The following is an 11197-nucleotide window of genomic DNA, read 5'->3' on the forward strand; positions in this document are numbered from 1 at the left end:
GAGTGGTATTAATATTTTCTCCCTTGAAACACCGTCCAAGGCACCCCTGATAACATCGTCATGTGTTGTTGTTATTCCGTCCCGTACTAAACCGAACAACGTGCCATCGAGTGCAACAATCGATTGATCTTGTGCAAACAGCTTTGCTGATATGGTTTGTATCGATTTGTCTCCCAATGTCTCTTTCCCCGCAATGTACAGTAGTTCCGTATCGAAAGAAAGCAGGCGAAGCTTCTGGATGCGATGAACTAGCTCTTCGTCTTCTTCCGTAATATATTGGGGGTGGAATATCGACATTAAAGTCGATTAATTTCACCCACTTCTCAGTTTTGTCAACCAGCCGCAAAGATTCCATAGCCTTGTGCCAATTTCTCATCAAGGACAGAGTAGTGGCTGCAAAAACACCCACTCCATGTATCTCCACTGCTGTGTTCACTTTGGAAAGGCCTTTGCGTTTTTTCTGAAGTGCAGTGACCTTGGCCTGGCATCGGCTCAATATTTCGATAGGGAGCACGCGAAACAGCATCTTGGGAGCCAGTAGTAACTTGCCAGGCGGGATATTGCACAGTTCGTATGCTGTAGGGGGCTTTTGTCTCTTTTCGAAGTGGTACAGTTTGAAACAGCGTAATATCTGCATCGTCGAATAGTCTGCATCGACATCCAACGTCCCGGCAATAGTAGATAAATTGAGCTGCTTCTCAAACATTTCTGAGTCCTCAGTAGCCATCCGGATGGAGATGTTTCGCTTTGCCTTCTTTGCTTTTGGCTTCTGTCGCGGTCTTCCTCGCGGCCGCGGTGGACTCATAACATTGAAGTCGACATGATTGTCATCATCAACAGTTAAAGTCTGCTCTTCCGTTTCCGCTGGTTGAATGTGGTTTGGCCGCTCAATTAAAGGCTGTACCATACACTCAGGTTCTCTTGAATGCGATTGATTATTCCCGCCGCAGGACCTAATCAAAACATCTCCGTTAACCGGAGATAGAAGTGCCTCTAAGGACCCCATAGGCGGAGAAACTGGGAGGGGGGGGGGGGGGGGTGCGATATGTCGGCTTCGTGTGCAGGCGAAGCGGTCCTACCCAGTGCGGTCAACTCTTCGTCGCGATGTGTCAAAGTTACCAGCTTTTTCTCAGCCGCTTCACCGTAACCTCCATTGAATATCTGCTATAGTAGTTCCAAAACTCGTTTTGCCGTCCTGTACTCCGCCATACCAAATTCGCATATAGTGCTACATAAAGTCGATGTGACTTCGCGCGCCTCCCGATACTTTCGATTGGCATCCCGCGGTGCAATAGGGCGAGTAATAACATCAGCTACATCAAAGGATAACGCTTCAGTAATCGGGAGATCACACGGTGCTCGAAGTGTTGATAACAACCATCGAGTATTTAAAACGTGGGTTGGGATGATCGGGTTCATTTTCAGTTTTTTCCGGAGGTAACATACATGCCGACATGGTAGTAAATGAGTAATCATAAACTTGCACGAGGATGACCACGTTTCACGAGCCACAGAATATTCAGCAGCAGGTTCATCGAGAAAATCTTCTTCGTCAGTGTTGTTATTAACAACGAAAAGGCCAGATAGATCTTCGTTGTAGCTATAAGCAGCACGCTTCACTGCAAAATCGTATTGCGTCTCAATCAAGCCACACGCGTACTCACTCACTACATTAGCCACATGGTTCATTTTGTCGTCGTAGTTCGCGTGCTGAACCGCGCTCAGTTTAAACGCCTGAGCCAGAAACCAATTGTCCATTTGAGTCTAGTAGCACATCATAGCAGCTACACATTCATCCAGAGTCATAAATGGATCAACAACATCCTTAAGTTGCTTCCATGACGACTCCAATCGATTGCTCGTATCATTTCCAAGGGTCACAATGTTCTGCCGCTCGTAGATGCACCACATACCCGTACAGTTATCCCAGTTGTTGGTAAAATACACATCAAACGGATGCCTTGGTTGTGTAGACGAGGGCTCGGTACCAGCAGATCCCAAGTTGACCAGATACCTCAAGTAAGCTCGATGCCTATGGTAGGCGCGCTCGGTAGTTGCATACACCAACATGCAGATCACAGATCTCAACTGCTCCTTCTGCCATGTCGTAAAGCCGTACTCCGAATGTGCAATTTCTTCGTGTAAATACTTGATAACATGAAATTGGCACAGGAGTATCACCGCGTCAGGAAACGCCGTCTTCACAACGCTCATCTCTGTGAAATCTTTATCAATTACCAAGCTCCGTGTTTTCGTCCAATCGGGATTGTGCTTTTTGAAAGTCTCTATTTCCGTGAGCAAACTCGCGTAGCGCTCGTTCTGCACAACTGCGTGCTGCACGTATTGGCCGTGACCAAAGGCATCGTGTGCCATAAATGAAAACACTTTGTACTTCGATACATTGGTTCCATGGGTGGCGTCGATAAGCAGGACTTCGGGAAATCGTTTGAACATCTCACGTATTGCTCGAGTCTGTAAAGTTACGCAAGTTGCAATTTTCTAATAGCAAAATAAGCATATTAGTCAGTGTTTCGTTAAATTGAAGCGCACGCCATACCTTTTCAGTTATCGTGCGCACAAAAGTATGTCCGATGTTGCCAGGCTCATTGGCAAACTCCGTCATCCATTTGTGTAGTCTGTCCGCAACTGTGCTTGAGCCAGATTCGCTGGCTTTAAGGCGAGCCACCAAGTTGTGTACATCACGCCCTACTACCTTACAACTTGAATTCTCTCTGATGTATTTGAGCAACCTCTTGCTTTTTACTCCAGAACGCTGAAGAACATCGACCGTGTCCATAACCTCATTCGGTATTGCCAGTCTCGTTGAAGGGTAGTGCTGGAACGTACGAAGGCTTAGCGCGTGATTATGCACAAGTGTAGTCTTGGTCACACACAATGTGAACTCTCCATTTTGTCCATTGCAGCGGACACACAAGTTAAACTACAGCATTTACAAATTAGAATCTGAAAAATAACAATTGCTAACAACAATACTAATTTGTTCAATTAACGTACCTGCGCTTTACAGTCCAAGGCACGTGACTCCTGACGAGAACGCTTTCCTTCCCCTCTGGCTTTGTAAATCCCAGCATGTGTGTACTCGTAGGTCTTTGCGTAGAATTTCCATTCGAGCGGGATGGGTCGAGCTGAAGAGTTCTCGCGATCAATAGCTTTGTTCCGCGCTACTGCTGTCTTGTTGGATCGAACGCAAAATTTCTAAAGAATGAGAATTATAGCAGTTAGTTCAGCGTTTTTAGACAGAGCAAATACTGTACTTTTGCCATTACCTGGAATGTCAGCCCCTCGTATTCAGACAGATATGCTTCAAAAGCTTGCCACGATAAAAATAATCTTCTTTGCATATCATTTCCAACGTTCAGTCTATTGTCGCCTGTGTCTGTCGACCCTGTAATATTGCGGCTCGTAGCGGCATCGTCCGCCGTCATGTATGCTTCGTCGCATGTAACTTTTCTTTTCCCAGTAACCGTGAGCTGAGTTGGCGGCTGACAGCTTGTAGCTTCAGTCCCCACAGGACCTGGGGCAGGTGGGTCCATGCAATCGTCTCTTGTTAGCAAGTTCCGGTGTTGTGGTTGTCTCGTTTGCTTGGCAAGTCGATGAATGACAGTCAGTTGTTAATATTTTAAGATGAAAATGTATACACAGCGTGTATGTAAACATGGACCGTTTGCGAAATTTAGTTTTGTGCAAAATCCAGGGAATGCTAAAAACAAGATCTGCCAGTCGGGGACAGGATCCACCATTCTGTTACCTTAGGATAAGCTGTTAATTTGACGCGCTACTTAGACGAGTTATTAGCCACCTTTATAAGCCAACGAAAAACGAAATTCAACTTCATGCTACGACGACGCAAGCGCAAGCAAGCCACCGCAATCGAGGACGATGACGGAGAATGGGGCGCTTCCGCCGACCTCATCGACGACACGATGGCCTCCATTCAGTTGCTGCTGAGTCGCAACGCCGACGGGTTTGCAGCTCTTGGTTTTCCCCCGGTGGTAGTCTGGCACCAACTGTAATTCTTAGCTTATACACTTGATTCGATGCGGCTGCTCTTACTCTTTCGTAAATGATATTTTGTACTCGCAGATACACTATTCTACCAAATCGGACATTCATCGACCAGAATGTAAAGCTTACGATGCACCGACCTTCGTTTAATAAACTAACTTGCATTTTACTGTCGTCTGAAGGTTCATCGGCTGCGAAACAAAGGCAAGTTGGTAACATTTAGAATCCCAACGGGATCAGAAGACACGGTAATTATTCGTGCAGAAGACTACATTGCTGAAGTGAAGAAGTACGAGAATATATTTCGTGAGCAGCTACGTCAGCACCCAGGAGATTCAGCGATCTCCTTAAAACTGAACGCTATGGCAGCGTACGGACGAGCGCTTCCGACTCTCACTTCATTGTCTACTGCTCCATTACAAGTCTTGATATCGAGGATGAGTAAGGTCGTGAGTTTTTCAGACGAATCGGAGATTCGAGTTATGATGGGGTACGTGACGAAAGACAACGTAATTTTCGGTCTAACGTATTGACTGACCATGAGTGGGAATATTACTAGATGCATTCAACGTCTTGGTTTCCTGCTGCCAACGACTCGGTTAGATGACGAGGCGTACTCCTTCTCAATGCCGGGGATAGGAAAACTTGTGTCTGCCATCAAGAAGACTCGGACGCAGATCGTGAGCACGCTGAAGCGCACAAAATACAAGGAGATGCATGAGCAGCAACTGAAGAAGCTGAAGACGAAACACTCGCGCTTCCAGCTCGAGTTTCATCTAGCCGATATGGAGGGCTGTGGGATGGTTCGACGCACCAAGGTCACGTCAGGTGTACTGGTCGCGCTAGCTGACAAATAGACAGATATTAAGTACAAGTTAGCTAAAGGCATGGATACATCTTGAGAAAGTGTGTCCTATTCATCGACATCCTCCCATTAGCGACGGCTGCACTCATGTACGGGAGCCAAGCGGCTCAATAACTTGAAACCTTCGTCGCCAAACGTTTGCTAGGCGCCTCTCATTTATCTCAACCGTCGGCCTTCGCCTTGGAACGGGACGACACCCTTGTGCTCTTCGTTCTCCTTCATCTCCTCATCCTTCATCTCCTCGTCATCGGAAGCGCCCACCGCCTCACCATTAAGGCGGTGGCCCACCGATTGTTTAGCTTTGGCAGTCGTGTCATTGCTGTTGCTGGCGCTGCTGCTTCCGTTGAGAGAGTAACCTCCATTGCTGCTGCCTCCCAGGCGAGTACCTCCAGCCGTAGCGCCACTGAATGTGGATGTCTTACCACTGAGCGAGTGACCAGTACCGTGGAACGCCTCGTACTTGCGCAAGCGAGCAGCACGCAGTGCATCTGCATCTGTCGAGCTCTTCTCGCCACTTTTCTTAAGCCGCAACCCGCTGCCGAATCCAGTGCCACCGAGACGAGGAGGCTTGACGTCTTCTGCTTTCATCGTTGGAACACCTGGCCATGCAGTCATGAAGATATTGGTGTTAGAAAACGAATAATAAGGCGATTTTACATTCTGACCAAAGCGTGTTTGTACCTCCATAAGGAATATCTGACGGCGCCGCGGGAGGGGCCACTGCTGCAGATTGGGGTACAGGGGGGACGTAGTCGGCTGGAGGCTCGAAATCCACCTCACAATCTGTCTCAATAATACAGGCAGCAGGCTCAGGCTTGACCTCACGCACATCCAACATGTAGTTCTTGTTGTTGTACTTGAGGCAAATTGTATCGCCCACCGTCATGCACGAAAACTTTCGAAGAGATCCCTCCAAACTGCACACAACAGAACATTAATTAATACGTAGCACAAGGCACGTCAACTTCTACGAAGGCTAGCGTACACTGCGCGTGGGTTGGAGATATCCAAGAAATCCTGCGACTGTGGCCGTAGCTTCACGAATGTCGCCTTGGGCAGCGACACATTCTGAATATTGAGAATTCCGCCCTCCTTCACGAACAGATTTTGCATCATCTGTCGTCATTTTACGATCAAAACTTTATTGTCAAAACGACGATCAAAGGCTCAAATAGTAGCACGTAACCTTACCCAGTACGGCATGTAGCAGCTCCCCTCTGGAGCACTGAACTCCAGTACTCCGCAGTGTGACGAGCGCTCCACTCCTTCATTCGTCACTTTGAAAAGCATCGGATATTCAATGTGCAGACGAGCTAAAACAACAAATAAGCAGGAATTAGTCGCTCGACTCCATGCTCCACATCAATACAACCATGCCATCAATACAACGCATACCCAGTGTCTCAAGAGCTGAAGGAGGTAGCAAAACTATCAAAGAGACAAGCAGCAGAATACTGTTAGTGGGTCTCGATAATAACATTCTGCAGCTAAGGAACGTACTTTTGTCGCCATCTTCTAGGTGTGCTTTGTCGCAGAATGAAACGGGATACACTCGGTAGTGCTCGTCAAAGCTACAGGCCCAGCAATTCATGTATGATGAGTATTTCGTATCGTATCCCTTGGTGAGGCCGACACACGCACCGCTGTGGGAAGTCACCAAAGTTAAACTGCACGCCAAAGGGATTGCCGTCTCCGCCAAAGCCAAACTGAGGACAATTCATAGCCCACAAGTTAGATATACTTCTAGTTGAGAGATGCGTGACGGTCCACACCATTGTAGAAAGTAGTGTCGTGTCAACGCGCCGATCCTGTTGCTGCTGACTGGTGACGTCGTTCGAGAATAGCGAAAGGGAGAACTAAGACCACTTGGTGTACACACACCAAATATTCATGTAGCCATGACGCGATGGCTACAATGCTACTCTATTGTTGCTGAGGAGCTCCTTATGCTACCATCACGTTCGAATGCTAAGACGAAGCTTGCGGCCTTCCTTGGCGAGGTTTGCTGGGCCATAGTTGTCGATATATTCCAGGATCTGCTCTTCATCCGCATCGAGAGGGATCTTACCGGTCTTCAAATGCTGTAGCAGAGACCAACAATACGCATTAGAGCACTGGAGCCAACTTTCTACTCCATCTCAGACAAACTTACCCGCGTGACGGCACGGCGCAGGTCCGATGTGAAGATACCGGGAGCCACACTGTATCGGACACACAGTTTCGTGGCGAACTGTTTCGGCAGCAAAGCGCCCACACTCTTACGTCCGTACTCAGTGAGTTCGAAGCGATTTTGCTCAACGTGTGCTTGGTTCTTGTTCTTGGTCGCGAGTTTGGCTTGGTCCATCTCGTACAACACAGCTGACAATTCGTCCTGGTTGAGACGCTCATTAGCCTCGTAACAACGCTCGAGGTAGGCGCGCCACCGATCCATCTTCTCTTCCATATCCCAGCTTCTCGAGATCTCCTTGTAGATTACCTCCTCACGGAACTGTCTCATCTCCTCATCCTCTTTGCGGTTCAAGAGAACGCGATGCACGACGTCCTTGCGCTCTTTCGCCAGTTCGGTGTTTGGGTCTTCATACAGCGAGACAGTGTGGCTCTTTCCTCCGAACGAGCTGCTAAGAAGAACAAGTCCCTCCGCTGGAGCAATCGGGACGCGCACAATACGGTTCGTCACTACAGGAAAGAGAACAAGTCATATCCAGTCAGACGTCAGCAGCCTAATGGCATGGTAGAACACATCAGAAGTTGCTTACACAAAGCAGCATCGAACTCAACTCGGGACATGCCCTTCGTCGCCACAGCCAGAGCACCACCGACCATGCAGCGGATCTGATTGAGCAGGAAAGCTTGGCCGACGATGTGAACACGCAAGTGTGGTTCACCACAGAAATCCGGGACGAGAGTGCCCGAGCACGAGTAAATGGATCGGCGGTGACGAAGCAGCAGCTTGCGAGTCAACTCCTCTTCATCTTCAAACTGACTCGACTCCTCCGAGTAGTCGTCGACAACAGAGTCCACTTCAGCACTCTCATCTTCAACATCCTCAGCGTCTACGTCGTCACTCTCGTCTTCAGCCGCGTTCCTTTGGTAATTAGCTCTGTAATGTTTCCTCTTCGCTTGCATTTTGTAGAAATACGATCTCGAGCGGGTAAAGTTGTGGAAATCGTGCACTCCCTCGTAGCGACGCAGTGCGCGACAGAACTCGGCAACAGCTTCGTCCGTGTCAAAGTCCTCGCCATCCGATCCGACGAGGCTATCTTTCAGGAACGAGAGTGGCATGAAGTACTCGTACTCCCGTAGCACGCAGTTCTTGCGAGCAGAGAAGCGCTTGCTTACTCTCGTGCAGGAAAACACGCGGATGTTGTCAGGTAGAGAGGCGTTCAGTGCCTCCTTCAGTCCGTAAACTCGACCCGACACCGGGTCCATTTTGTTCTCCTCGTCGATCAGCAGCTTGCCAGAGAACTGCAGCAAGCAAAACAAAATCAAAAGTATCAGAATCTCACCACCACACACTTGTTTAGCTGCAGCACGTACCACAATACAGCCAGCGTGTACGCCTTTGTCGGTACGACTGCTGCGTGCCCAGTCAATCTTGCCCAGGTCCACAAAGTTGGACTCGCGCATTGCACCTGCATCGAAGATAGCCTGACGAACATCGTCCTCGATGGTCTTCACGTTGTCGTTCAGCTGTAGCCCGTGGTAGCCCGTGCCCATGTAGCCGGTCACAATAGCCACTTTGCGCTTGACCAGCTTTGCGGGTTCCGTAGTAGTGAAGAGGTCCGTCCAGCGACGCCCTGTTTTGATACCATCATCAGTACCAGACGAAGCAGCTAGACCGCGACAAAAGGAGCTGCGCAGAGCTGTACGTCCTGCAGGACGCAGAGCGAAACGCGTCAACATGGCTTGACCTGCTTCGACCACTGAGCCAGTGGCGCTGGCTTACAGGCTATAAGTTACAGCGCCAAAACACTCCTGATGCCATATGGTTGTCAACTGTACGTAAGGTTTGTATGAGCATAGTAATTTACGATACTCGGATGTAGCCACACCACTTGATCGCACCACCTGATCGCACCACCATGATCTCTTCACTCGACAATTCGAAGGCAACCGAAGCTCGCTCCTCTTCTCCTCTGTAGACTATGGCTCTCCGCGTCCTCTCGCAGACACTCCGTGCACGTGCTCTCAAGTCGGCCACCCCTGCGGCCTGGCGCGCGACCTCGCAGCGCCCCGCGGGTCTCGCCTTCTTCTCGACCAAGTACACGCCGCAACACGAGTACGTGACGCTCAACGGCAAGGAGGGCACCATCGGAATCACCGACTTTGCCCAGAACTCGCTGGGCGACGTCGTGTACGTGGACCTGCCGTCGGTGGGCGACAAGTTCGCCAAGGGGTAAGTGCTTTTCTGAAGTCTATGGTGTGCCAACGGATACTAACGTTGCTGTGTATCATTCGTTGGACGTGAAGCGACGTTTTCGGTGCCGTGGAGTCCGTCAAGGCTGCCAGCGACGTGTACACGCCCGCTGCGGGCACGGTTACGGCTGTGAACGAGGTGAGAGCAGTCGCTGATGCGTCTGTGAAAGGATAATGTTAATAACTGATGTTGTCATTGCAGGACCTGGCTGAGAGCCCCAACCTCGTGAACGACGAGGCCATGACCGGCGGCTGGTTCATCAAGCTCGAGGTTTGTTGCACTACATCTAGAATTGACACAGTAGCTTTGCTGACTACGTTTTACTACTTACTGCAGCTTGACGACGTGTCGGACCTAGACGACCTGCTGGACGAGGCTGCCTACAAGGAGCACTGCCAGAACGAGGAGCACTAAACTGTTCCAGGCTGCTGATCTCCACCAGCACCACATGTAGCTGCTGCACATTCGCAGCCTTAAAATACTAGACCCCATTTTCTCATGGACACCATTGCATTCCTCCATCGATTCTTGATTACCTTGCACTTGGTTGAAGCATGATAGGATGCCACCGATCCTTGATTACCTTGCACTTGGTTGAAGCATGATAGGATGCCACCGATCCTTGATTACCTTGCACTTGGTTGAAGCATGATAGGATGCCACCGTGATTAGTAGAGCAACGGTGTTTTAGAGCTATTCGGCGGATATCGGGCTGATCCTCGAAGCCCTTGCGTGTTGACAGCATTTGTCGAGTGTCCGCCCTGATGTCCTCGATGACACTCTTCGGCAGCGCTCGAACCATGGTTTTCTCTTTCAAAAAAATTCTGAAAACACCATAAAGCACTTTTTCTGAAAAAATGTTCTTTCCTTGACTGTTCATAGCTTATGGCCCACCATAATAAAAATAGATCAAAGGCGGTGCACACTTTTTTCGATACAAAGTACTTGTTTTGGTGTCTAAACTTCTAAGTCAAGATTCTGTCTGAACTTCTGAGCAAAAAAAATACAGACAATCCCCTCGGCAGTCATAGCGCTTCTAGCCAACAATTTATTTCTGTCTAGGGGTATTCCTATCCCATAAAAATGGATCCGAGTCCCTTTAGCTTGGAACAGTGCACAAAATTTACGATTGATGTAGCCCGTTACTGGTGTTTCACCCTGTTTTGCTCTCCTATTGCCAGTTTTGCCTCACCACACCAATATATCCTCCTTTCTAGCCCAATCAGTCCTCCTCACACTCACCAACACTCAATGACTGCTGTACAAATATGTTAGCACCATTCTCACATCCCTAATTTGTCCCTAATAGAGCTAGATTAATGGGCTCGTAGAATCTACGATCTTCCTCTGGTTGCGTCAGAAGCAATGATCTGGTAGTTATTAATGCGCAGAAAAAGCTGGAGCCACCTCCGGTCTCGCGGTTGGTCACAAAATGCGGCACGCGGTGCGCCATTCAAAAATCGACAGTTCCTTGCCTATTGGAGGCCCTGGTGTAAAGAGAAGGGTGCCACCGTCATGGATGAGGCAATTAGACTGATCGCAGAACGCTTCTCCGTGATCCTAAACCCGAGTCATGCCCAAAGTGGTCAAAAGGATAGGCTTCATCGGTTCAACATTCGTGGCAACGATATTGCTCTTGTGCAGTTATGGCTGTTCCCATAGTTAAGCATCCCAGAATAGAATTATTTGACGTCAAATGTATTCCATTTTACAACAAAAGGGAATAATATCTTGGGTTTGTAAGCAACTGGTCAACAGGAACAGCAAATTTATTGCTGTTGAGGGAGTATTCCAAGTCTAGGGATTACTACCGAGGGGATCGTCTGTACTTAAGCACAACGATTTTTGTAATCACCGACATCCCAGTCTGTAACGGGGTTACACGCAAG

General features: G+C 48.8%; 4 protein-coding genes across 6 annotated transcripts; 2 read left to right on the forward strand and 2 right to left on the reverse strand.

Annotated features, from left to right (window-relative positions):
• The first annotated feature begins 3712 nt into the window (after positions 1-3712).
• Positions 3713-5042, forward strand: PPTG_24109. Of its 2 annotated transcripts, XM_008915211.1 has the most exons (4): positions 3713-4030; positions 4105-4144; positions 4209-4516; positions 4586-5042. In XM_008915211.1, the coding sequence occupies exons 1-4, from the start codon at positions 3855-3857 to the stop codon at positions 4881-4883; spliced, it is 822 nt and encodes a 273-aa protein (XP_008913459.1). In that variant the 5' UTR covers positions 3713-3854; the 3' UTR covers positions 4884-5042. The 2 variants fall into 2 exon arrangements, with proteins under 2 accessions (XP_008913459.1, XP_008913460.1); XM_008915212.1 differs by having other exon boundaries at positions 3713-4144.
• Positions 5043-5047: 5 nt separating this feature from the next.
• On the reverse strand, positions 5048-6612 carry PPTG_17559 (hypothetical protein; the record flags this gene model as incomplete). Its single annotated transcript, XM_008915213.1, has 7 exons — positions 5048-5490; positions 5573-5808; positions 5877-6007; positions 6083-6204; positions 6287-6319; positions 6392-6462; positions 6533-6612. 7 exons carry the CDS (start codon positions 6610-6612, stop codon positions 5048-5050), a joined length of 1116 nt encoding a protein of 371 aa, XP_008913461.1.
• A 234-nt stretch (positions 6613-6846) lies between these two features.
• On the reverse strand, positions 6847-8794 carry PPTG_17560 (tRNA pseudouridine(38-40) synthase; the record flags this gene model as incomplete). The annotated part of the gene is made up of 4 exons (XM_008915214.1): positions 6847-6972; positions 7044-7567; positions 7648-8356; positions 8429-8794. The coding sequence occupies 4 exons, from the start codon at positions 8792-8794 to the stop codon at positions 6847-6849; spliced, it is 1725 nt and encodes a 574-aa protein (XP_008913462.1).
• A 114-nt stretch (positions 8795-8908) lies between these two features.
• PPTG_17561 lies at positions 8909-9824 on the forward strand. Of its 2 annotated transcripts, XM_008915215.1 has the most exons (4): positions 8909-9287; positions 9362-9446; positions 9510-9578; positions 9645-9824. In XM_008915215.1, exons 1-4 carry the CDS (start codon positions 9037-9039, stop codon positions 9720-9722), a joined length of 483 nt encoding a protein of 160 aa, XP_008913463.1. In that variant the 5' UTR covers positions 8909-9036; the 3' UTR covers positions 9723-9824. The 2 variants fall into 2 exon arrangements, with proteins under 2 accessions (XP_008913463.1, XP_008913464.1); XM_008915216.1 differs by having other exon boundaries at positions 9362-9578.
• Positions 9825-11197: the final 1373 nt, after the last annotated feature.

Source organism: Phytophthora parasitica (assembly GCF_000247585.1).
Source record: "Phytophthora parasitica INRA-310 unplaced genomic scaffold supercont2.69, whole genome shotgun sequence".
Taxonomy (NCBI): Eukaryota; Oomycota; class Peronosporomycetes; order Peronosporales; family Peronosporaceae; genus Phytophthora; species Phytophthora nicotianae.